We start from the raw sequence: 27,793 nt of genomic DNA on the forward strand, positions 1-27,793 counted from the left end.
TGACTATATCCCTGTTTTGTAAGCAGGGAAGCCACCAGTGGTGGTCATCTGTCAGTAAGATACAAAGCTACAAATCTAAAACACCAAACTAGCTACTTTGGGGTTGGCAGGAGGGGAAGCTGTCCACATAAGGAACAGTGTATGTTTCAGGTATGTAAAATGCTCGAGTTTAGTGGTAGCTGCAAATGCCCAGCGTTTCTTCAAATTAGATCCCCTGGATGTTGATTAGGACCACAATTCTTTGAGGAGGTGACTTGCCTTACCTGAGGTAGCAAGCCTGTGACAGAAGCAGGAATGGAGCCCTAGAGCTCTGGACAGCTGACGGTAAAACTGCTTACTAGTTTCCTGTGTTCTTCTAGAAAGAAGAATACTTTGTTTTCCAGCTCCCAAAAAAAAGTGAGGTAGAGATGAATCTGGCAAGTTACGCTGAAGGACCTAAATTCTAAATGCACAAAATGGAATCCCAGACAAGAATGAAGCACCTGTAAAATGTGCTTTAGGCAGCTCAGATGGATGGTCCCTAAACCTGCATAGTGAAAAGGGAAAGTCTCGCCGCAATCAGTGGGAATTTTAACGTAAAAAGCAAGTGGCTTTCTCTGGAGCTGAGGCACTTGCATCAATGGCCATAGGGCAAGTATGTCTGCCAGCTTGGAATCCAGCACCCAGCATCTTCTGCTGGAACTGGAGCACTCATGAATACTTTTTTTAAAAGTATTATTACAGAATTCATTGTAATAATGCAGGTCCTCATCCTAAATAATCTACCAGATGGCAAGTGCTGAGTAACTTTGTTGCCTGTTTCTAGCTGGGATTTTTCAGGCACGCAACTCTCACTCCCCAGAATCACTAGGCTTCCAGACCAGAGGTGTTGAAAAGGAACTTGTCAAAAAAACAGCCATTGCACATCTAGGAGTGTAGGAGAGAGGGATGAGAAAGACCTGGTTTTGCAGTCTTGTGGTCAGCTGGGAGAATGTTGATTTCAAAAGTGTTGTTTTCAGTCCAAGTAGTTCCACTGATTCCTCATGAATTTCATTACACGGGCACTCTGGGACAAATACTGAAATGTTTGGGGAAAAATGTTAGAATTCAAAGTTCTGGCATTAATACACAGGAAAGATAAAATTTTGAATTTCACATTCAAATGTCACACATTATGATTATGGCAACTTCTGGAGCTTACTATTGGCTGCTGAATGTGTTCTGTGATCTGGAGATAGGGCTGTGTGGAACAGATTCTCTGTGAAGCCTTCTGCTGATGTCAATAGGTATGGATAATTGTGTATGCAGAGCACTGGATCCAGGGACTTGGGTGGTCCATGGAGGCCTAGGTTTCTTATGCAAGGGGAGACCTAGAAATCTTTGATCGTAATGAACGGCTTATTCTGTAAGATAGAAGATTACGTGTTGTTGAAGCACAACGTGGGTCTCGAAAGGCAACGATGACAGGAAGACCCAAAGTCATTGTTCATTAGACTTGAAGGACGGAAAACACCTTCCTCAATAAGAATGTTTTGCTAAAATGAAAGGACAGGATGCAAGACAAAGGAGGTATAAGGATAGAATTTTAGCTTCTAGAGCTTCAACTCAGATCAATGCATTCTGTATTTTTCCCCATACAGACACTGAGGCAAATCCTCAGAACGGAATTTAGATGCCTCTAGAGCTCTTTGTTGTGAGTAAGCAGAGCTAAGAATTAGCAGGTCCCTAGATGAAATATAAAAGCAGCAGTATCTCTAGGTCACAGCTCCAGCACACTGGGAACATGAGTAGGGTCAAGTAAGCTTTGCAGATGCTTTTTTGAAACTGACTTGGAGTTACTTAGTTCTGATGAATGCATGTCCTCCATTTTTTCATGGAAGAAATAAGTAGTATGCTTACGAAGAAGTTTGAAGAACACGAATGTGTCATTGAAGGTTTCTGTGTGATTGATGAGGGAGGAGATGAATTTATTCACCCTAAAAAGAATATGAAGAGTATGTTGGCTGGGGACTGCTGACTCTAGCATCAGGGGACAGAGGGTGGAGGCCCTGTTTGTGTTTGAAAGATTGAAAACAGGTTTCTCAAGACATGGAACACGATGGAAATGAAGTGTTAAGAGGTTCATGACACCATCTGGGAAATATGATTGGGTTGTAGTGAGTCTTTTCTACTTTGAAAAATATAAAATATTTGAGAGTGTTTAATTCATTGCATATATGAGGCCATCTTGAGGACATTACTGATGGATTAGGTTGTCTAATTTTATGGAAGAAAAAACTGAGATCCTGCTTAAAACGCCTTAATGGAAAGAAAATGAGTTGTTGGTGACTTAAATGAGATTTTGATTTTTTTGTTATATACACTACTGATAGGGAAATCAAATTCTTTAATATTGAAGATATTTAAAACAATATTTTTAAACACTGTTTTTAAAAACTGTTTAAAAACAGGGGGGTTAATTTTAAAAAATTGGGTAGGAATTCCCATTCCTTCTGTGATTAATTTTGAGGTAGTATTTTATTGCTGGCTTTGCTGCTTGGATGTCATTCATTTAGTTGGGTTGAATTAATGCAAATTGCAAACCTGTAATTTTCATGGAAGCATGTAATTGACATCATTCATAGGTGTTGCTTTTACTTGTATTTCTGATGATAATTATTTACTATATTTTGCTATAGAAACCAGCAGCTGTCACTATTTGTATATATTGATTTAACTTGTGATCTCATTTTGATTAGTGGATTGTTGGAATAACTCCAGTCTAGTCAACAGAGTTATTCCTGTTTTGTTCTGGTTTATATAGAGCATGGTATGGTCTGTGAGGGAACTAGATCGCTTTTACTGTCCCTGAGGAGAAAGTCTACAGTGCTGGTTGTTTCATTCGTTTTGCTGATTATGTTAGGAGGTTTAAAACCAGTTTGTTCTAAATGATGTTGGACAATTTGGTATGAGCAGAAGTGAAAGACCTTAATGGTGGCTGTGGGGTATGTTCAGTATCCCTTCGTGTTGAATCTTTATTGTGGACAACGTTGCAAGCCAAGTAGCTACACGCTGATGAGCAAGGGTAGCCTTTTGTACTAGCTGCTCTCTTGTCAGCTCTTTGCAGATTCCCTCGCTGTTAACAATGGAAGAAAATAGAAGTGTGCTGGATTTCTGTGTCATGTTTTTCATTGATTAAAAGCAGAGATGATGTGGAGGGTGTGCAAAGGCACTTCTGTCTGTACTTTGTGGGCAACTGGATCAGTGACTGAGATACTGAATTCAGGAGCAGTCTGACACGGTATTTCCCTTGACTGGGTCCCTCGAGTATCCAGGTGAAAATGTATTGTGCAAGAAAGTGAATTATCGAATTAATCCGAGCTTTTTGGGATTGTTCTGGAGAACATTTAGATTGCAGAACAAGCTTTCATTAAAGGGTGATGTACGTTTAGGAAACACCAGGGTGGCACGCAGAAGGCACAGGCAAAGTGAAGAGAAGCTCTTAATTGCTTCCTCTTTCAGAGAGAAGAGGAAAGAAACTCATTCTAGAGTGTTTTATCTGCCAGTCCATGGCCCTGTGCCCCTTTGAAGACTGATTTGTAACTTTAACAAATATACATTTCTGAGACACAGTGGAATTGCAGCTTTGCAGGTTTGTTTAGAAACAAGTGAGGTTTAGGGAGAGAAGAGACTCTTCAGACCTTTCCTTAGCTCTGCAGAAGGATAGAAACGAAAACACTTCTTAAGGGTTGGAAAGGTACAACTTATTTCTGGAATCAGTCATACCTGCTGAGGAATTACTCTTCAGATCACGGTAAATGACCTAGAAGTCTACTTCTATGTACCTAGCTCTGAGAACCTTGTTGAAGATATTTCAGTTGGATGTGTTTACGTGTTCGTCTCTGTACCCACCTGCTGTTTCTAAATGTGTATTCTATGCCACAGGAGACACTAAGGAATTATCAGTACCTAAGCAGCTTGTATTGTTAGAGTGCTGCATGCTTATCAACATGCTGCATAATGAGTTCTTTAAACACTTTGGCTGCTCTGAGCATTTAAAATTGTTTAAGAGTTTATGTCACTTGAAGGTTTCAAAAGGGTATTCAACCACACTAAATCAATTTTAATGATATGGGAATGTTGGGTGTTTATCTTTTTATGGCCAGTGATATTGGTGATTTTGCTAGTATGACGGTTCTGCAGATCTAGCATACTTTCTTGGCAGCCTCTTTTGCTGGGCTTTGAATAAGATTTTCTGTTCAATATTCTCTTAAATTCTGTATTTCTGTGTGCATTGCTGACTTCCACTTGGGTAATGGGAATACATAGCTGGGACAATGTTCTGCACCTTGAATTATCAAGCTGTACCAAACCAAGAGAGTACTAATTGCCAATAAAGGTGTTAGGATCTCTAGCAACTTAACAACACAAATTCTGCAGCTGCTTGCCTGGACAGCTACTGTCTGTCTCTCCCAAATGCTTCTGTGCTTGAGGCGAGGTTAGTCTTTGGCTTGTGTTACACAGATCAGGTTAAGCAGGCTGCTCTGCCTTGAGTGGGATTCTAGCTTTATTGACATCTGTAGCAGTTATTTAAAGTACCGTTTATTAAAATTTGGAGAAAAAGTACTTCTTGGTTAAATGAGACCAACAGTTAATCTCATAAGTTTTAGAAGAGTGCTACTCTTGAGAATGGTGACATTTTTGTTTCTGTACAGAGCAGTATCTTCAGTTAATTCTTGTTGTAACTTCAAAGCAGTGCAATAATAGCAAGTGATAAATTCTGATTTTATTCCATATGTCCGTATATTCAAATGTGGTTTGTTCTGCTACAGATTCACGTTAAGGGTAAGTGAGAGGGGCAAGTTAGAACATCCCTCATTTGAGTGGGTTCTTAAACAAAAGGGAGGCTTCTTGTGATTCTCCTGATGATGTTTATTCCTTCTGTTTACCTGCACATGACTCAGACCCCTCACTTTTTGTCATAACTGTGATCCTGCGCAAGACCCTTAAAAACTAGAAATTTGGTGACTACTACCTAAATGCGATAATAAAGTTTCTCATATAAATTATGGGTTTCCTGCATTGTGACTCTATTAAAATAGAACATAGTCTTAGAATATAGTAACACTGTCTTGGTAGGAGCCCTGGTAACTTGGACTCCTTTTTCTCTGCCCTCTTGCATCTCTCTGTGTTTTGGGGCTTTGTATTGTCCTGATCTTCCTCTCTGGAAGCACCTACCTAATTTTTCACTTACAAGATAATTTCCTCATTAATTTCATGTAAAAATCTACTTCTAAAAATATGGGAAAGTTCTTCAAGAAGTACTTTGGGATGATGCAAATAAGGAATGTTTTTGAAGAGGGATTTATTTTAATGCTTTATGAAGTTAGTAATCTTGGATGTAACAAACACAATTTATCACTGATAGTGCTTTTATGTGATGTGATTAGTAGTAAACATACATCTGGAACAACTTGCACTCTTCTGGTTTCATGCCATATCTGCCTTTAAAATTCTCATTATTCCTGAAATACATGCATTTTTACGACACAGTCCAAATAACAGTATTTTCATCATTATATTCCTTAAAGAACTCAAGTCATACTCTGAAGGCTTTAATCCTCCAGTTATAAGAGAACATAAAGACTGCATGTTCTAGCATATTTCCTTAAAGATAAGATATTTTTCACTTTAGTGACTCATCGTTAATCCTGCATTGAAGAGAAGTCATATTATCTATGAAGATCACGGAGCACTAGGACTAAACTCATATTTGGCAAATTAAAAATGGAATGTCAGCAATTTTTATACCTGTGCCATCCCACAGTTAGTGTAAACTGGATCTGGATCTCTTTTCTGACACTCTGAAATTCAACTATTAGATGACATGTCAAATTCCCTGAATTCCACATATAGACAAAAATATGTGGCTCCTACTGCTAATCATTTCCAAGCTCCAAAAGAACAGGATCTGGCAGATTTGAATTCTTAGCTTCTGTCCTTTCTGAGCTGTGAAAGTAACTGTGGAGCTGCTTCCAAACAAAGCAGTAATTATCTGCCAAAAGGAATGTAGCACATGGAGAAATGCATTAAATGACAGAATCCTACTATTGCTGTAATTAAGCAGAGCTTTAATTCAGGTAGGTCCAGTGTATTTCAGATCATTTTCCAACTCTGAGAGCTGTGAGAGTGTCTGTTTACATCACATGAATCCAGCTCATAATGAGACTGCACTGGAATGAGTTGCAGTTTTAGTACCAGGAGCTAGCCTAATTTTTAAGCACCTGGCATTGTTAACAGAGCCTTTTTGTGTGCTAGCCATAGTCTGCCAATGATGTTTCTCCCCTTCTGTCCTTGCCAGGTGAGCTGACCAGGACAAAAATTTAAACATTAATGTATCTTTATTGGACATCACAGGGTCAATGTGGAGTGACGTGTTGCAAATGCTTTAAGCCCAGGATATGCTTCAGTCGGAGCTTAGACATCTGAAAGCTCAGCTGTAGACAATGAAGCCCACAGAAATGGAGGTTTCTGGGTTTCTACTCAGAAATGGCTTGGAATTTTGCCTCATCTACCTTGTTAGTTAACAGTTCTTACAGATTACAAGTCATATACCAGAAAGCAGTTTATGCAAAGCACTTGTGAAAATAACAGTGCTATCCATACTATGTGCTTGATTCTTCAGTGGTGGTGGACAGTTGCACCTGAAAGATGGCAGCCTCAGTCATTCCTCTTTTAGGAAACAGATTTTACCGTTTCAGATACCCTCTGCAGGAACAGATACACTAGGAACGAAGGTTGTAAGTTTCACTGTTTGCATTGAATTTCCCTTGTTTGCTTATTGTGGATTCTTCATTTTAAACTGAATTCATTTTTCATATTTATGAATCCATTTAGTTGAATACATTGATCTAAAAATATTTGAGTTTGTTTGCTGAGAAGATATAAGCATAAGCAGCAATGAACCGTTGCATGGACTGCCTGTAAAATATGTGACCATGCACACAGCCATAATGCAAATGGAGAATAAATGTGTCAACGCCAGGTTATATATAAGATCATTCATTTATCCACCTTCGTATTCCCATGAGTCCTATGGTCTGGTCATTTAAGCTGTAGCTTAAAGCTGGTTTCTACACACAAAAAACTACCATTGCTAATTGACACATGATGTTAATGTCATCAGAGGGAGAATAACGGATGCAAGTTAAATCTGCATTCCTTGAAAATGTTTCAAAAATCAGATCTAAATGAGAAAGTGCTGATGACTGAAATATATCTCAGGGAAGGGAGTCCTCTTCATTAAACTGTTCTTTGAGAGACAAAACTTATTTCTCATCCATTAAATCAGATGTGGTTTTCCTTGTACTATAAAGCATTTCTTGTGATCATCGCATTTTCATACCTGTCACAAAATAATTGAACCTACATCCTACAGTATGGATTGGGTGAGTCTGGGAATATGGCCCTCCCAGGACCAGTGATAAGATATCCAATTGTGTCAGATTTATTTCCAGAATTTTTCTGCAAACTTATACTCCCAAAATACTATTTATCTAAAAATTTAAAATTCTTAATGATCTGCAAAAGTTACCATTTCTGTATATTTGCAGTATACCTAATGAATCTTTCAATGAAAAACAATTTCGCTTTCTAAATATTTATCTATTTCCCCAAATGGGCAGAGCAATTGGAACAGAGTATGGGCTAACCCAGCCTCGAGTCTGAATTTCATCACTAGAAAGTATTTTGACCAATACAAGTTCAAAGTAAAATCCTTGTGAACATGGATTTGGTATGATCTGTTCAATAACTGTCTGAACACCCTTATATTGTAAGGAAGGAATACATTCATAGCCATGAGGTGTCTGTTTTCATATGGTCTGAAAATAAGCTTTGCTCAGTGGAGCAGAGCTCTTTCATACCAGCTGAGAAAGCAACTAACTGAAATCTTATGATGAAACTTTTAGTCCTAACTCCTGTTTATGTAAAAAGCTGTAGTGGCTCTGGTGAGAAATCTTGAGTGTTGAATTTGATGACTGTCTCTTGAGATCTTATGGTGTTGAGAAAGATGATAACAAGAACCTTTATCTTTTCTTTAAGTGCAGTGCTTGCCACTCAAATGAAAGCGTTTGTCAGGTTACGGTAAAGATGTAAAGAGAATTAAAATTTGTAAGTAAAATGATTTGGTAAATGTTAGTCTGTAACTTCACAGAAAATAAATCCTCGGGTGCAAAGGAAGGTCTGTTCCTCTTAAATTAGAGTCGCAGAATCACAGAATGGTTGGGGTTGGAAGGGACCTCTGGAGATCATCTAGTCCAACCCCCCCTGCTAAAGCAGATTCTCTAAAGCAGTTTGGACAGAACTGCATCCAGGTGCGTTTTGAATGTCTCCAGAGAAGGAGACTCCACAACCTCTCTGGGCAGCCTGTTCTAGTGCTTTGTCACCTTCAAAGCAAAGAAGTTTTTCCTCATATTCAGAAGGAACTTCCTGTGTTGCAGTTTGTGCCCGTTGCTCCTTGTCCTGTTGCCGGGCCCTGCTGAAAAGAGCCGGGCCCCATCCTCTTGACACTTGCCCTTAAGGCATTTGTAGACATTGATAAGATCACCTCTGTCTTCTTTTCTCCAGGCTAAACAGGCCCAACTCTCTCAGCTTTTCCTCATAAGAGGGATGCTCCAGAGCACCCACTTCATTCAGCAGCAGGCCCACAATTTCCCTAGTCATTCTTTTCCTACCAATGTACTTGAAGAAGCCTTTCCGGTTGACCTTGACGGCTCGCAGCAGATTTAATTCCAAATGGACCTTAGCTGTCCTTGTCATATCCCTGCATGTTCTGACAGCATTCCTATATTCCTCCCAAGTGGCCTGTCACTTTTTCTACATTCCATAAACTTCCTTCTTTGGTGCGAGTTTTGCCAGAATCTCCTTGATCATCCATGCAGGTCTCCTTCCCCCTTTGCTTGATTTCTTACTCATAGGGATGCACTGATCTTGAGCTTGGAGGAAGTGATGCCTGAACATTAGCCAGCTCTCTGGGACTGCCCTACCTCCCAGAGCCCTAACCCATGGGATTCCTCGAAGTAGGTCCTTGAATAGGCCAAATTTAGCTCTCCTGAAGTCTAAGGTTGCAATCCGACTTGTTGCCCTGCTTTCTCCATACAGGATCCTGAACTTCACTATCCATGGTCACTGCAGTCAAGGCTGCCCCCAACCTTTACATCCCCAACCAGTCATTCTTTGTTTGTTAGCAGAAGGTCCAGGAGCACATCTTGCCTTACTGGCTTTTACACCACTTTTATCAAAAAGTTATCATCAATGCTCTGCAGGAACCTCCTGGACCATGCATGCCTGGCTGTGTTGTCTTTCCAGCAGACAGCAGGGTGGTTGAATTCCCCCATGAGAACCAGGGCCTGTGATCATGAGACTACCTCCAGTTGTCTGTAGAAGGCCTCATCAACCTCCTTTCCCTGATCAGGTGGCCTGTAGCAAACACCCACAACAGTGTCACCCATGTTGGCCTGCCCCTAAATCTTCACCTGTAATCTCTCCGCTTGTTCTTCATCCACACCTAGGCAGAGCTTGATACATTCCAGTTGCTCTCTCTTGTGAAGAGCAACTCCACCACCCCCCCTTGCTGGCCTGTCTTTCCTAAAAGGTATGTAGCCCTCCATGACAGCATTCCAGTCATGCGAGCTATCCCGCCATGTCTGTGTAATTGCAGTGGCATCATGGGTCCTGTGACCACTCACGGATCTCTTAATTCTTCCTGTTTATTCCCCATGCTGTGTGCGTTGGTGTACAGGCAATTCAGAGAGGTAACCGACCATGCAGGTCTGGATTAGAGCTTAATGCTGTACGGGTCTGAGGAGCTCAAGGGTGCGTTCTTCATCTTGTGTTCAGGGAAGACATGCCCATCTTTACATCTCTGGGTAGGTATGAGCCAGCCTCCCTCTCCGTCTGCTAGGGTGGGAAGGGGAGCAGGCGCACAGTACCCTTGCTGTTGCTGCTCAGCACGACACAGTATCTGGCCTGCCCTGACCATTCAACAGGCCTATATTGCAACCTTTGTGGCATTTTTTTAAGTCCCCAGCGTTTACTTTCAATATGAGGCCTAAAAGATGACCTGTCATAATATTATTCCATCTAAGTGACTTTACTTTCTGGGAAGTTTCTCAAAAAACAATTTTTTACTGTGACTGAAAAATGACTTGGAGTGAAAACTATATACTGTACATCCTGAGATGACAGAGAAAGGAGTTCATGTCCTCTCTTTCTTTAAAGCAAACGTGCTGTCATTTGTGCACAGTCAATGTTCAAATAGCTGAGTGGCTACTTAAAGGGGTTTTATTTTTGTAACTACAATATCAACTGAGTTCATCGTAACTGGGTTGGATTCTTTATGTTCAACCTTTCCCAGATGAAACCTTATTAACACTTGTCAGTTTGGAGGCCTGGCAGTCCAGTCAGTGACCTTTATTCTACTGCTGTCTTAGGCAAGGTTTATCACTCTGACAGAACCTAATTAAAACAGAAAAAAATAATCAGTGAGTGATGTCAGTGAGAAATGGAGAACCAGAGTAAGAACTTTTACTGGACACGGTACATCTGTAACTATCTAAAGCTCTTCCCTTTTCACTGGTGGAGGGAATGTTATTCTGCCAGCCATTATTCATTCTCAATGAGTGGGGATAATCTTTCTTAATCCCTTGGAGGGGTTTCTTTGCAGTATGTTCATTCTGAACTTTAAATCACTATTTACATAGGTCCAGATTCTGTCATGCTTTTTCCTGCCAAATAGTAGCTTCCATTGTTAAAAATGCAATAGTGAGTAGGGACAAGAATGAAGAGAAGTAGGCTCTATGGTAGATCTTTAACTGATAAGTCGAACTGTGAATTTTCACCTGCAGTCATTTTTCTTCATGGGCAATGACTTAATTTTTTTGTTTTATTTTCAAATCCTTACACTTACCTAAATGAACACCAAAACCTGTGTTCCATGTTTTATGGAAAAATGGAGAGGGAGAAAAGACTGCAAATTGTCCAGTTTTGTTGGTGTCCTTTTTCACAGGTTTAGCTCTGACATTGAAACTAGGAGCTTTATGACCATCCCCATGCCACTAGCATCAACAGTTCAGTGAGCTGTTTCTGCTGCTGTCTCAATGATCATGATTCTCACCAGAAATTTATATAATCCATTAAATAAAACACTGCCGTCCTTGCCTTTGATATTTTAATAATCCGCAAACTGCAGCAAAGTCAGTACTGTCCAGATAGCCAAATTTAGACAGACTCATCCCTTAAGGTCAGAATAGTTCTTATATTAGCTTATGCCAGACCATTAGCACAACGGAAAAATTCTTTGCACTTTGCATCTCTGTTTACCTGTTGAGGTCTCTTCCTTAACAGAGTGAAGAAGCTCTAGTGCATTACCTGTTTCTCATATTCTAAAGTATTGGTGAATTTCCACCCCTCGTTTCCATCTTGGCTTATTTTTATGTTACCTGTTTGTGAGTTTAAGATTTGCCAGTTGTCATCAATTTATCTCTTTGTATCCTCAAAGGTATAGGTTTATTAAGTGACAGTTTTCAGGTCCAGCTTATTATTTTCAAATCAGCAAGGCTGACTTTGAATCGTTTTCTTTACTTGGCTTGTTACAGTATTTCTGTTCTTATAAACCATCTCAGAGAGATTGTAAATGATAGCATTCCCCTGCAAGTTCATGAAGAAATATCAGTAATATCAGCTATCCTGCTTCTATGTTGTGTGGGGCCTTCTTGTGCTGAATGTACATCCTATAGACAGTTAAGGCTATAACAACCATAAAGAGGACACAGGGAAGCAGGAGTCTTTCAACACTTCTATTCTTTAGAGAATCACTCTGACAATAAAAAATATTATTTAATCAATTCTGCAGCAAAACCCCATAGATGCTTCTAGTAAGTGTGGCTTCAAAAAGGAGATGCAATAGAGTATCAGCCTCAGTCATTTGAATCTATGCAGGCACTGACACTGAGGATGTCTAAGAACAAATCTCTGACATCTCTCAAAGGGTTACTTTGTAAAGAAAGGCGCTTACATGTAAAAGGATTACATTATTTTAACTACTCATTTCATTTAGTTTGTCATAGAAGACACATTCTATAGTTATAGTGTTAGATTTGTACAAACATTACTTTTCCTGTTGTTGCTGTCTTTTTTTTTTTTTCATGTTGGCCACAATTGTAATTGTGTTCTAAAGTATCCACAATTAGAAATCTTAATATCACATTCTTGATAATACAGTTGCATATATGTGAGCTTCTCTTATTTGATTTTACTCTGATTTTTTTCAATGTATTTTCTGTTTTTTCCACTAATACACCAGAGACATGCTAGATTATTTACTACTGTTATACAGGAGCTACATTGTTGGAAGATTTTTTTTCCCAGTAGAATAAGATAACTCTTCTTCACTTGAAGAAGCGTGTTAATTGAAGGAGAGTTATGTATTCAGGCAGCTGTGTTCTTGGATTTGACTAATTACATCCTATGCCAAGCATGTCTTGTCAAGAGCTCAGAAATTTCTGAGGTAATATTGAGTTCTGGAGAGAGCCAAGAACAAGGAGAACTGGGGGGGGGGGGGGGGGGGGGGGGGTTTAACGTGGTTATTTCAATGTATTTTGAACAAAAACCTCTTTTTCATGTTAATAATCTAACCATTTTATATGTTATTGATTTTAGTTGATGAAGGAGTTTCCTCTGCTCAGCATGTTCAACATCCATGAAAACCTGCTAGAGGCTTTATTGGAACTGCAAGCATATGCAGATGTTCAGGCAGTCTTAGCAAAGTATGACGGTAAGTTCATATATATTTATGTTTTCTCTATATGGTAGACACAGAAGCAATGTTTCTAAGTCAAACTCTTAAAATTTAGAAAACACTTTAATTATGGTGGTTGGCATGAGCTTCATAGATGCCTTTACACAGTCCTTAATCCAAAGATTAAATATTGTGCATCTTTTCTGCCAACCCATGCTTAATTAGTTGTACAGGGTAATGGAATTCGCCAGCAGCTCTTCAGTGCTTTCTTTGCTTTCTGTAATGTTTAAAGAATGACCATTTAGGTTCTGCAGACTTTTTATTGCATGCTATGCAAGCCTTGTCTGAAGAAAGTATTATCAGTTCCCTTGTGGACTTTTCTATGAATGTTGACTTAGTAGCATGTAAGTGCTTTACAAACATTAATTGATTTAACTGCACAGCAGTCTAGTGAGTAGCAGACTTCATGTCTTATGTGGAAAACTTGGAAAGCCCAGAAGACTAGGTGCACTTTTTGCATTAATTTTCAATAAGCATTGTTTTACGCACCATTACGTCACTTTTTATGTTCAAATCACAGCTCCTTCTGACTTCAGCTCTAGCTCTTTGAACTTGAATTCAAGACACCAGGATCTCAAACAGAGAAAGGCTAGAGTAAGAAACGCCAACTGGCATACTTTGTTTAGTTTAAGTTAGATGTGTATTCCTTGTATTGTGTAGAAACTTTGTGACAGAAACAGAAATACAATCTAGTTCTCTTGAGCAGTGTTGATCAGCCTGCACAGTGCCACTCTTCATCCTCTTCCTGCAGTCCCTGACTTACTCACTATCCACATTCCAAGTTCTTCAACAAGTGAATCAGAAATATTATAGCCATCAGTTTCCTGTTGTGTTACTGCACAGCCCTCATTCATCCTCAGAAAAGACTCACTCTGTGCACTAGAGTATGGTAAGGGAATTGATGAAAGGAATAAAAATAATGAGCTTATAACACGCATGAATCAAATAGCTGAATGAAGTGAAACTGGTACCTTAATTTTCATGTTTCTTAAGTCCTTCTCTAGGCTGATCTTGTAGCCTTTAAAGTGTTTTTAATTACTAGCTCTTAACAGCCTTTCTGGTATTCACTGAACAAGAGATTTTAAGGTTTGTCACTTCCAAAGTTTTTGACAAGGAAGATGAGGTACTGTTGTATAAATGGCTACCAGTATGGGCTGTGGAGCCTATATCCACAGTGCTTTGGCCTCTTTCTCTTTGAATCTTTGAAGGAATTACTGTCTTTTCCAGACTGCCCTTAGTTGGTCTTCTGCCCCATTTGTTTACTGAATTGTGGTGTTCTCTTTTGCATGGTCGGTTTCAGCTTTCGGTTGCTCCCAGTTCCTACCAGATGTTCTGTGTTCAGCCAGTACTGCTCATTCCCAATTCCATTCTTCTGCCTCTCCTAATCTTCTCTTCCTATCTAATTTAATCTTCCTACCTATCCCAATCTTCTCTTCAGGGCAGTGAGTTGTCACGATACATCTCCTCACCCGTTTTTCAACTCCTGTCTTACCAGACATCTTTTCCCTGTACCCTTTTCTCTGTGGCTTCTGGTTCCTCATTTGATATTCTCTGCTGCATTGCCTTGGTGCCAAAAAGCAGAACAGTAAGAGCTCACACAGACAGAGCCTTCTTACTGTCAGCCCAGTACCTGGCCCCGTACCATCACATGGAACAGTGGCAAGGGGATGATGCGTAAGTTTATTGGAGCACTGAGATGTGTGTACTTGATGAGCAAAGAATCTTTGGAGGGTATAGTTGAAAAAATTGCAGAAGCTTCCACTGAATATGTGCTAACTGCTTTCTTCTAACATCTTACAACTTAGAAAGTTAAGATAAATTTTAATGAGGCTAGTAATAGACCATTGGCTTGATACTAACATGATCATCCTGCCAAATTTCAGACCCATGCAGTAGACTATGACAGAGCTGAGGTTATCTGATGAAAGCTAAATATGCAGATGATTACAGCCAACATTAGTGGTAGTCACTGCTACCAGTCCAGCTTGGAATGTTTTCAAGTCTTTATGGAGTCAAATCATTCTAAGCAGAGATCAAAATGTCACCCAGGCCCTGAGTACTGCCATCCAGTAGCAGTAATGACTCTGGGAGAGATCTTGGTTGTGCTTAGTCTGGCTGAAGAAATCTGCAGTTAAAGTGGTAAAATCAGAGTCTTTTCTTGTAGCTTCTTGTATTTCGGTAGTACCTGTGACATAGGTGTAGTTCCCCATGGACCTTTTTTTGGCATGTTAAGAAGCAAATAAATAGAAAAATGCCCATTTTCATGCCTCAGGCACCACAGGATCTTGGCACCTTCTGGTCTGTAATGTAGTTACGAGATAATAGTCCTGGGAGATAGCAGAACTGTGACAGAACAGAAAATTAAGCCATACCCTCCCAAATCTCAGAATAAACTCCTGTGCCAGCTCTGCTTTTGCATACTAAAGCACTGATCCCAAGTTTTAAATGATACCATGGTGGCACTTTGTGTCATGGAAGTTGATAAAACTTGAAGGTATGTTTTGTTTTATTTTGTTTTCTCAAAAGTACCTGGTAGTCAAAACTGAGGTCATAAATGTAACAAATGAGGCTTTTCAAAATAAAACTCTTCATACTTTGTCTGTTTGAACCCATGCAGTTTCAACTCCTGCTTTGCCATATATGAACAAAGGTGTGTATACACTATGTATACACAAGGACTCCGCAATCACAGGCTTAACCGGTGTAACTCTTAAAGTTCATGAGTCTCAGAAGGCCCATCTCAGGGAGTCTCAGCTCATTTTAGAACTCATCAGCTTCATGTGTTGTAAGATTTATTGGAATATAAAACAATGAACTCATTTATACTTTCCTATCTGCAGTTTCTGTTGGTCCCACTCCACTGCCTTTTTTTTGACTAGGACCAAACCTGATTTATTGTATTTTGATAACATATGAACAAATTATTTCCTTGAGCAGTCTGCTCCCACCCTGGGCTAAATAGTTGGATCACATTATGCAAAACCTCAGCCTCTGCAAGCAGACACACTGCTTTACCAAAAGCCATGTGTTAAACTGTGTTTATATTATGTACCTGGCAACAGAGCTGATGTCTATACTCATTATTCATGGAAAAAGAGCCTCATTAGTGGGACAGCATGCACTGTTGCTGAGCTACATCATTATGGTTTCAGAGTTCAGTGTCTGTCAATAGAGTGCAGATGACCTAAATACTGATGAATTCTGAAAATATTTTTGGCTCCGATTTAACACATATTCATGTTATTTACAGCAGAAATAGTTATGGCTGCTAAAGAAACTATTCTTGATGGAATAAGCTTCTGGTATTCATAGTAGATAAAGTTTCTCTGCACTTCTTTCCTTGCTTTTTAAATGAATTGTTTTCTAGTGGAGTAGGTCCACTTTGTTGCAATGCTTAGAGCAAATGATTTACTAACTTTGCTGGGCAGCCAGTTGCTTTAATTGTTATTATCTGGTAACCTGGGCATTGTGTGAAAATGCAGACCTTTCTGGCAATTGAAAGTGGGATTTAGAAAGATTGGATGTCTATGTATTTAGTCATAGTGTTGCAATGGTTCCTCCCTAAACCTGTCCTTGCTTTCCTTTTTTTAAATGACAGTGTTTTCCCATAAGACTACAAACCTTCTGGTTTGCAGGAGGAACACCTTAGATTCCCTTTTCACTTAACCCCTTGCAAAGAAAGAGAAAGACTATGTCACCATGTATACGGAGTCCCAAATTCAGAGTTCACTTGAGATAATTCAGACCAAAGGTTACATAGAAAGTAAGTTATTTTAAAATACAAAAAGTATCCTTCTGCTCTAGGCTATGACACTTCTTTATTTAGTAACAGCTTACTTCAAAGAAGCCTACTTTAAATTAATGTCAAATCAAAATGCAGGCCCTTGAAGAAACACTTTAGAATCAGAGCCTTCTTTGTCTTGAAATACTTCCAACTTAGTGAAATCCAACAATTAATGTAGAGAAATTCATTCTCTAAAATGTAGTGTATTCAGGGCTACTCTCTTTTCTCCAGTCCCCCTCTGTCCAATTTCTTCTTGCCCTTACAGATGTACAAAATGGGTAAATTCTGTTTACGTTGAACTTAAAGACATCCCTTTTGCAGAGTTGCAGACTGAGGAACAACTACACGGAGCCTTCTGCTATATTAGCTATGGTCTCTAGGACTTTTGGATATGTGTATACATTTGAGATCACACCTCCACTCCATCAGTTTCTTTACTTACCATGATTATGTTTGCTATTTTTGAGAAGACGTTCTGCCTGGTGGAGCTAACTGGGTAGATGTTCTAAGTGCAAGAAAGGGTTTTCTTCTGAGTTAAAGGTGTAGCACATGGCAGTATGGAAGCAGCCACTACCTTATGCACACTGTTCTATAATCCTTTTGTTTCTTTGAAAGAGAGACCTTAAAGTTCCTTTTAGTTAAGATCGTACCAAAACCTAGTCTGCCTTCTCCAAGAGATGCAAATCACGTAAGACCTCCAGTTTGTGTAACAGTATTGAGAGAATAGTTTGTCTTTTTTCTCTTTATATCTTTTTCAGCTTCTGCTTCTAAGAACCAGTTTCTTTCCTCCATGTCAAAATGACTTGTCACTTCAGTTAGGTCTCTGCATCCATTCTGTGTCTTCTTCATACCATCTGGTCTCTTTTTTTGCCATATGATTCTGGGGAGGGGGGTTGTTTCTCCTGTTTGTGAACAAGCACAAAAACTCTAAACTAGTTATGCTAATCTTGCTCTTTCTCACCTCCTGTAGGAGAAATTATTCCTTCCCCTCTATGTGCATTTAAGATTGAACTTGGTCAAATCAAAGGGGCTGACACCTGCCTGGTCACTGAGATACGCATCTCAGCAAGAGTTGCGTATGAATTGTTTACAATCAGCAGTGACCCTCAAAATCTTTCTGTATCTGAACAGTTTAGGTTTGAGTTGTGATCATGGCAAAATAAACATTGTTGTTTGTGCTGAAACATTTTTCCCATTCTATCAGGGGACCAAAATCCAGGCCTTAATATACACAGTGGCTATGTGTTTGTGTTTGATTGAGGTGTTTCCCACCACTGAGGAGGAATGTCAAAAGTACAGAGAATCGGAACTGCTTTATTTTGCAAGCACAAAGTAAGCGTTAGATCATTGTGTTCATAGATTTGCTCCTTCCAGCATGTTTTCTACCGTGTTTTATGGAAAAATGCAATGACTGTTCTCATGGGAGATAATACTACAGGATATTAGATCTTTTTGACAAAGTGTTTTTCCCCTCATATTCAGTTCATACTTCAGTTTATTGAATTCCACCCCGTTACTCTTGCTTTTAACCATTTGTATCAGCTTAATTCACTTTCTTCCTTAATGTTTCTGTCTTTATAGACGACTGTGTCTCTCTTCTGTCATCACTGATCCAACCTGCACATATTTATTTGCTAGAGCACTTTCGCTCTTTCCCATAAGCAGTGCTTCCTACCACTTCTGCAAGGGCTGACAGTCAGGCCTCCAGGTGCAGAGAACTGGGGGAGTTCTGTACTGACAGGGCAAGTGTTGGCCGATCACTAGAGCCTACAGACAGGCTGAAGGAGAGACAAATCAGAGAGGGGGTTCACCCCCAAGCCATAGCCTAATATATGTCCTGTATTCCACCATTTTTTTGTTTTACCTCTTCTCATAACTCCTTCCAGATTGTTGATGTACTTTGAGTTATGTATTTGGAAATACGTGAATGATTCCAGCAGCTTAATGTAGTCTCTCTCCAGTGCTATATGAAGAAGAACTAGCAGTTTGACTGTAAGGATACTACTGTCCAAATTACGGCCCCCAATCTACAGATTATTTCAGCAAATACATAAGGCCTATTAATGCTGATAAGGCTATTCACCTATCTGAAGTTAAGCCCATAGAAATCCATATTGTTGGTTTGGGAATAACATACACTTTGGGGTGAAAATAGGGTATAATTTCTGATTAGTGACAGAGATTTTGCGTTTATTAACAACTAAAGCAATTGCAACATGCCTATCTCACCACTTTTGGGGCCTTTGGATAACTTGGGTAGGGGGTGTTGTACCAGTCCATATCCAGATTCATCATTTCTTGGTTTAGTTGCTATTGTATAAGAACAATAGATCCCTTGACCTATTTAGATCATATATGGCATATTGTGGATATCTTGAATGAGAGAAGTAGTGATATTATCATTGCAAGTCTCTATCCATGGCACCTTTCCATTAGTTCACTCTCACAGGCAACTGCTTAAGAAGGAAATGACTGGTAAGAATTCACTTTCCCAACCTTCCCCGTAGCTGACTGGGGCTAATGGAAAGAAAATGGTCATAAATCAAGTCTAGACTATTTTGTATTCTGCTTTAAGATACAAGCAATAAGGAAGAAGGGGAGCCTTTTTTAGACTGACCCATCCATTCTTATTAGGCAAAAATGTCCTGATGGATTTGACAACAGAATAGCAGTCACATCTTTCAGCACATTGTGGGAGCTCCATAAGTAATCACAGGAGGGTGGGAAACAGTACATGTAAAGATATTTTGCCAGATGGCTCACAGAACTGGACGTAGTCATTTATGAAAAACTTCACTTTGGTTCCTGACAGAGGATTTATCTTCTAGGGCTAGTTTAGTCTTGATTCTCTTGCTATATTCAAGTTGTAATCAGATATAACTTTTATGCTTTTGTCTAAAATACAAGGGTCCAGTTTTGGAGCTGAAGCCTAAATTATATGAGAACCAAATACTTCCAGTCTAATATGAAGCAAACAAAAAGTAAAACACTTTTGGAGGGAAACAGCACGGACCTAATGGAGGGCTATCTCCACAGCAACATAAACATGAACGTTTGTATGTATTTCTTCCACTGCCAAGGGACTGTAGGTATTATCCTCAAATATTTGCTGCTTGCTTATTAGGAGCACAGTACTGGAAGAGGCCTCCTGGGTGAGTCAGGTCCCCCTGCTGCTGCATTCACTGCAGGATATTACACCTTCCATGAGCCAAGCAAGCTCCATCCTAGAGCAAGCTCATCCTGGTTGGTTTGTCCCATTATTCTACCTGAAAATCTGCCTCAAAAATCCACTTCTCAGAAACTTTCTTTTAATCTCCAGCTTAAATTTAATTCTGAACTGTTTATTCTTGTGCCAGTGTTATCCTTTACCTAAGCAGCCCTTCTTTCCTGTGTTCCTTGTGGGTATGCATAGGGAACAGTTCTATCTTCACTTAGACTTCATTTCACTTGGATTTTTACAAAAACAATCCAATCTTCCTGTTTACTTTTGTTGTTCTTGACCGTAGGTGATCAGATTTGAACACAACATTCCTTGAGAAATCCCATTGCTTCTGCAAGAACGACTCAGGTGGTGTACTGAGCCTTACCTCAGCTCACCGTATTTCCCTTCCTTAGAGATACCACCAGTTCATTGTGGATTATCCTGCCGTCTGTATACACACGTGTCCAGCTCAAGGAGCTGTTTTGTGATACGGTGTTTTGTTCTAGTGTATTTAACACTGTATCAAGCTCAGTTCCTACTTACCGTATGATACCTTAATCCCTTTGCCAAGAATTGTAATAATCCTCACAGTTTGGTCCATGCAAGGTCCACAACATTCTCCATTCAAGTATCAATGACCTGATGCAGAAACTAACCTTTATACATGTGATTAGAGGGCTTTTGTGTGTTGAGTGGTCTCACTGTTTCACTTCATGGATCGTGTATTGACAGCTGAATTCACATTTTCTTGCTGTCATTCTGACTTTTGCTGGCATATCTGCTTTCTTTGATGAAATTGAGCAAGCAGCTTTCATTGGCATAGCAGCTGTTTTTCCTCTGCTGCATGAGTTATATACTCCAGGCCTCTTGATTCCTCCTAGTTTTCAGCTCCTTCAAACAGATAGAAAAGTGAAGTGGTGCTCTTACTGCATTATGAGAAGAACTCTGGGCAAACTTTCTCTTCTTGGTCCTCTTTTTACATGTGGAGTTTGCCTTTTGTCTGGGAAAATGTATTTCCAGGGACTTCTAGGTAGACCTTTTGTTCTGTGTCATTCATGCAAAATTTTGTAAAGGTCAGATCTTGAACCAACATTACTAGGTTTTTGGCTGATGCAGAGGAAAATATTTCCTGTGAGGTAATAGTGGCTTGATGGCCCAGAGAAACGCTTGCAGGTAAGAGGAAAATAATGTATTATCTTGACCCATTGAAAACCTTATAAATGACAGCACATTGCTGGGTTTCTTGGTGTTTGTTTTTTTCTTTTGCATTCCTGTGTGTTTCACTCCATTTATTATTTAATGAGTGAGTTTTACACTGAATGACAGAGACCAGTATCTTCTGGAAAAGATCATTTCTGTTTACTGGAAATAACTTTTAACTCCTGGTGTTAAGGAAAGCCTGGTATAAGCAGGGTTATTGAAGGCACTCATAAATATTTTCTCCTCTTCTCATTGAAGATGTGCTCACATCTGTGTCTGTCGATAGCTTCTATTAGTGGGGTAATTAACATGTCTGTCACCCAGACTGCTTTGCGTGCTGTTGATTTTAATTACTTTAGCCACTACAATTACATACTCCAGTGAAATTATAGTTGGAATATATTACAGGGGAGCCTCCAACAAGATCTCTACATCTCATACTTGAAGTGCAAGTGCATACAAAGACAATAGAGAGGATTTAACAGGTAGCATTTTCAAAGTGCCTCAGTCATTTCTGGCCATGTTTTCTGTCTAACAGAACAATGTTCTACTTGTTTGTTAATAAATGAAGGATGGGGTTTGCTGAGATATGCCTTGCTTGTCCTCTTTAACTCCTTCTTGGAGCCCTGTGTTGCAAGGCACTGGAGTTCAGTAAATTGCAAGTTTCTCTTAACGCTGAAGTTACCAAGCTCTATGATCATTTCATCTTCCAAATCAACTTTAATGACAAACTGAGGGATAGGTAATTTCTCAGAACAATAGTCAGATTAGATGCTCTTCACTTCTACAGTGGGCCTGCTCCAGTGCCTTGTGTTTACTGTGCTGTGTATTTGCTATTTACAATAGGAACCTATAACTGCAGTGTGCAGAAGGGTTTGCAGAATCCAGCCTTTTTTTTCCCTGTTTTTCCTTTCATTTAGCTTTATCTCGAACTTTTGAATGCTGCAATATTTCAGTCACTATATAATATGTATCTGCTTAGTAGATTACTAGTGTGAGAGTCAATTCTTTGTAAAAGTGGGAACAAAGCTGTAACTCAAGTCTGTTACACAGCATTTGTCTCTACCTTTTGGATGCTTTTGTGCTAATCTGCTAGTAGAGAACAGGTATAAATTAAATTGAACTAATGGGTTAAGTTAGGTTTATGGCTCCTGTGTGTCTCTGGAACATCATAAAATGGCCAGAGACTGTCTGGTGAATATTTTGGTTCAAGATTTCCTTAAGAGGCAAACCACTTTATTTTAATGTTGATCTTTAACTGCAATAAATCTAATGGTTGTTTGCTTGCAAGTCAAATCCTTCTTACTTAAATAGCTGTCTTAACTTGTATAGCTGCCACATAGTCATATTAGACAACTGCTCCTGAGTGAAAACAAGAAGAGTGAATAAGATAGCCCTCAGCTACTACTTAGATGTTTTGTGAACTATGGAAAAATTAATGTATTCTGGGTTACCTACACATTTGCATATGAAGTAATGAATTCTTTCATTATGTCTCTGTCATGTCATTCTTTGAATTAGTTCTCTAGTGAACCCTGTTGCTGCTTAAATAGCAGTTCCAGTGGTCATCAACACAGGTTTTAAAGCCTGTATATTGGGTGGAAATTTTAAAATCCATGTGACATGGGAGTACAAGTCCCAAGATCAGAAAGTATTCCGAATTCACATAATAATTTTGGGTATGCCATGATACTCCAAAGTATCAATCAAACACTTTTCTTTCTGCAGACTTTTAAATTTTCAGATGTTTAATTTTTTCTTTCTTTTCAACAGATATAAGCTTACCAAAATCAGCAACAATATGTTACACAGCTGCATTGCTCAAAGCCAGAGCTGTCTCTGACAAGTAAGTGCATAAGAACCACTGTCCAGCAAAATTCCTGATTTAACTCGAGATTTCTCTTAGCTGAGCCCACACCCTAACAATCCGCTGGGTTAGCAGGAGAATTCAGTCCTGCAGTAAATTCATAAAATCACTTTGTATATGAGAAAAAATTGCAGTGATCAAACATTGCACTTCAAATATTACAGAAGAAGAAATGAAGACAAATAGCGTAAATTCAATTCTCGTTTAGTTTTATGTATACTGTCCGGGTGAGCTTTGGCTTCCTAGATAGTATAATGAAGATGGAAGTAAAAGGTGTTGTGTGGCTGAACCTCTTCAACTTTGTGTAAACCTGACAACAGAAAGGTAATAAATAAATGTGAGTGGACTCGTAGCAATGTCATTTTAAAATGCTGCCAGAAGACTGCTCATCTACTTAAATAGTGGCAGGTGGATTTAGCGTTACTATGTTAGGGATTCTGAGAGGTAGATGATGTTCATATTTTTAGAGACCCAAGTATCTGCTCATTCCTGTTACGGTTTTCTCTTGGGTCTCCACCTTCCAAGGTGCTGAGCGCATCTACTTGATGCCTGTGGACTTGAGAGCACTGGCCAGCTCTGAAAGGGTGCTCAGCTCCTTGGGAAATGGAGCTCAAAAATCCCAATTCTGAGCTCAGATGCCTTCACACAAATCCCAGGCAGAGCTGTGTCTGTGCACCTGAGAGTCAAATGCCTCCCTAAAGTTGGAAAGCAAGTAGAGTGGAAAGCCATTTTCTTGATTGACATCCTGACAGTTTTTGCTTTTAAAGTGTATGTACACATCAAGATCTAAGTAATTTTCTTTCATTCTTTTTATCCTGTAGATCGCCAGTACCTACTGCAACATCTTTCCTCCCTACACAGCGACTCCAGCTTGGGAGGGCAGGGCTAAGGTTGTCACAGCTTTCCCTGTGGTGTCTGCCTGCCAAGTACAGCTCTGGAGTTAGCCGTGGGGTGTGAGGTGAGAAAGAGATTGCATGGTCTGGTTTTTCATTCACTGGGGCAGATGGTTTGCCCACAGTTTGGGCATGCTACCCTCAATGGTGCTGCGGCCAGTAGACCACCCGCTACTGCTGCTGCATCGTGCTTCCATCCCAACCTGACCCAGGGGCATTGGGTTGGGAACCTCCCTAAAACCTCCCCAACCCTGTTTTTAATAGAAACCCTCCAACAACAATTCGGCATTGTTGGGGTTTTTTGCTTTTCTTTTTTCTGCAACTTCAGCCTTGAATATGCCCCTTAGCAAGGTACCTAGAGCAAATTTAGATTAGTGACAGAGAAAGGACTGTTTGAACTGACTTTCTGCCATGATTAGATGCAAACATGCTTTCCACTTCTGCTGGGATTTTCATTGGCCTTGATGTAATAGATCACTCAGAGTTTCCACTTGCTATGGAAGTTTGGAGAGCATAGGAAATTGACTCAGTTTGGTTACATGGGCCCATGTTCTAGATTCCTTTTCTGGCTTTTTCTTAATAGCATTTCTGAGCTAATGTGTTTGTTTCTTTGCTTTTGTAGATTTTCTCCAGAGGCTGCCTCAAGGCGAGGGCTGAGTACTGCAGAGATGAATGCAGTAGAAGCTATTCACAGAGCAGTAGAATTTAATCCACACGTGCCAAAAGTGAGTATGGAGAAAGCATTGTTGTAGCTTTAACGCTGCTGAGGACCTAACTCCTGATTTCTGTGTTAGATTAGCAAGTGATGTTGTGGGAAGGGAAACAAACAACAGGAGGGGAAAGAAGTTGATAGTATGCACAGGTTTTTTGTTTGATCTTTCACATTTAGTGTCTCCTGCTCTGGACTGTGCAACTTGAAATTTTAGCTGAAGTGAGTCATCTACGTGAGCAACAATTACATGATGGATTGTGGTAGTAGACACCACTAAATGCTACACTGCAGGACAGAACCATATAAAAAGACAGATTATTATTTACAAAATATCCATTAAAAATATTCTAGTTCAAAATAGCATGGTTTATTTGTTTTGATGATTACATGTAAGAATATATTTTTGGCATGCTATACAAAGAAACATGTTTGGAGTTCATGGTGTACTTCATAAAAGTTGCATTAGTAATTCCTTATGCAGCACCCTGTCATTAAGTTTTGAGAATGCAAAGCTCAGAGATGAGGAGTTGCTGAGAACTACAAAGTAAGAAAAGGGATTTATGTTCTAATTCCCTAATCACCTCTCTAGATATGTATCTCAGCAGTAAGAATCTTGCCCAGGGGCTACTAAAAGCTAATGTATTTTATTATTTCATCACCTGATACTCAGTATTGCAGTCTGTAAGTTCATTGTAAAGGCAAATTAGAGGCAGATGCTTTTTGGCCCTTGGAGATCTGCCTCTGAAACTCACCCCACAAACCTGTGGACCAAGTAAGCAGCCTTAACTGCAGAGTGGAAGACTGGTGTGTGTTAATGTAGGGAGCCTATTCATCAGGTACAGCTGAATACCAAGTCTGGTCAAGATAAACCCAAAACCCCTGCCATATGTACACATGGATTGCAGGAAGTTACTTCTCATGCATTGCAGGAATTAAATATTTTCTCTTTGAGCTCTGTCTGTTATGCCAACCACTAAATAGCATGGTTTAGATACCTGAAAGTTAGGCTGTTTGTTTAATAAAATCATCTAGACTTCCTCTACAGGCAGTGGAAAGAAGGAACTATCTTAGACATCTCTAGACAGACTTTCCCTCCGAGGTGCCTGTTTCTACATTGACTATGAAAGGAGCAACAATTTTCCAGTAAAAGCCTGATTTTTAGACAACAAGATTTAGGTGAGATAAGTCCCTTTGTATTATTAGCTGATCTTCTGTTTTTGTGCCAAGCTATAAAATTAAAATATTAAATGAAGTTTGGTTCCAGGACTGCTTCTGTGGAACTCGGTGTACTTTCTTCCATCCTGGTGGTTCTTGCACCAACACAACCTTTGATATTTCTCTTCTGCCTGGGTGCCTGTTTAACTCTCTGTTCCAGTTCTGTTGTGGGTGAACCTTCCTGAATGTTTTACTGAAGCCCAGTTAGAGTATTCTGTCCTTGCTATCTAAAAAATGAGATACCTTTCCAAGCAAAGATACCAGTTTAGCCTGTCATGAGCAATCCTTGAGAGCCTGTTCCATTTTCCTCACTTACCTCCATGCTTTTGATAATTCTTTCCATTAAAATCTTTTTTAACGGTTTGCATACTAATGTTTTCATATTAACACGTATTGTTTCCATCCTCTTTAAATGAATGGTATTGCATTTACTTCTCTCATCACTGGATCACTTGATTCTGAGTGGGGATCTTTTTGCTTTATGTCAGTCATGCTAGTCTGGCCATTTCTGGGACTGGTTCTTTCACTGTTCAGGGACAGAGATCATGGGCAGTGGCCTCCACTTCTGTACATGCTCCTCGTGTCCATCCTGCTGTTGTCTTCATGCTCTGCACTGCCATGAAACTGAGGCTAAGTCTTCATTTACTACCTTTTTGCTTGTACTACTTCTGTTTATACTTAAGAGTGTGCTCTTCATCGGTTTGACTGCCTTGGAAAAAATCTTCCTTACTCTAAGTTGTGGCCATTCCTCCATAACCTCTGTGCTTCCAGACCTCCAAGATCCTGCTTTTCTTGTAGATCAGTACTTTTATTCATCACTTTTGATCTCCTTCTGACTAGCCAGCTTCTGTTCAGTACAAGGCTGAATCTCCTTTCTGACCATTATCCCCATGTGTGAAATGCAGATTGTGTGTTAGTTTTGGTCCTTTTGATTTAAAGACATTCCAGTCCTCTTTCTCACTTAAGTTCCTGAGCTTTTCAGTCAGTTCACATTGTTAATTGATTCCCTCAGTTTTTCGAAGTCCGTCATTTTGAAATTGACAACTTTTGTGAAACATACAAATTAGGAAGATAGCAAGGTAGTAACAGGAGCACACCCTAGGGTTTTTGTAGTTCATATTTTAACATTAAAACAGTGTAGCCTAATACAGATTAATGTGCAGCACTACTAATTTCACATTCTTTCTGCTGTTAGGTAAAGGATATTAAGGTGGCAAAAATATATTTTTGGCTATAATTTTATGCACAGTATGGGTATTACACCTCATTTCCATTCAGTTAACGATTGAAGTCATATCCAATTTGTTCCTAATGAAATGGAGAGAAGTTTTAGCAAGCAGCATCACAAGAAATCTAACAGTGCCACAAAAATAATACGAATAAGTCTTCAAAGTTTCTTTAGGATTTAAACACTAATAAGTCTCTTGTTCAGACTGAGGAAGAAATAAATTACAAAGGTGACGAGGATTTAAAGCATTTGCAAAGTTCCCAGCAGAAGCCTTAAAAGCAGGCAACTGCACTATTAAAGAGAAATAAATGGTTCAATATGTTTCTGGTTTATCTTAAAAAGAGATTTTACCATTTGCAGTGCAAATCATTAAAATTTAGAATTATCATGTAAAAAGATTATTACTGGATATGCATTTTCTAGACATTTAACTGGAAATAGCAAATTTTTGTTAATGAGATTCTGAGACAAAGGGAATGCAAGGAACACACTCTGCACACACTGAGAGATGCTGCTTGATCTGCATTTAGCAATAAAGGGAGACTGGGTCTCCCATTGTGACCTATTGCAGATTTGTGTAAAACTGCCATGGGATTCTTACAATGGTGCTGATTTTTCCCTTGGAGATTATGGCCAGATTGCAGTCTAGTGTTCCATAGTGATGTTGCAGAGGTCAGATATATTTCTTACGCTTCCTTTTAAATGTAATCCAAAGATATTGGAACTGCTTAAGAAGAAACAGTGTAAAAGTCCCAGATTCCCACTTTACAGAGGTGAGAAACCCTGCAAAAGCACCTGCCTTCCATATAGAAACTCCTGCATATGCATGCTTCTGGGTTAATTCTCAGAAAGTCAGTCATGAAGATGTTGGCACC

The 27,793-nt window shown here is 39.4% G+C and overlaps 1 protein-coding gene across 14 annotated transcripts in view; it reads left to right on the forward strand.

Annotated features, from left to right (window-relative positions):
- The window catches only part of ST7 (suppression of tumorigenicity 7), a 151,562-nt gene that overhangs the window by 102,765 nt on the left and 21,004 nt on the right, over positions 1 to 27,793 (forward strand). For all 14 annotated transcript variants that reach the window (XM_080391012.1, XM_080391016.1, XM_080391013.1 and 11 more), the window contains 3 exons: positions 12,679 to 12,793; positions 22,777 to 22,849; positions 24,386 to 24,488. In XM_080391012.1, the coding sequence (XP_080247138.1) occupies positions 12,679 to 12,793; positions 22,777 to 22,849; positions 24,386 to 24,488 (291 nt within the window). The remainder of the gene's footprint in view (positions 1 to 12,678; positions 12,794 to 22,776; positions 22,850 to 24,385; positions 24,489 to 27,793) is intronic.

Source organism: Falco punctatus (assembly GCF_963210335.1).
Source record: "Falco punctatus genome assembly, chromosome: 6".
NCBI classification, from domain to species: Eukaryota; Metazoa; Chordata; class Aves; order Falconiformes; family Falconidae; genus Falco; species Falco punctatus.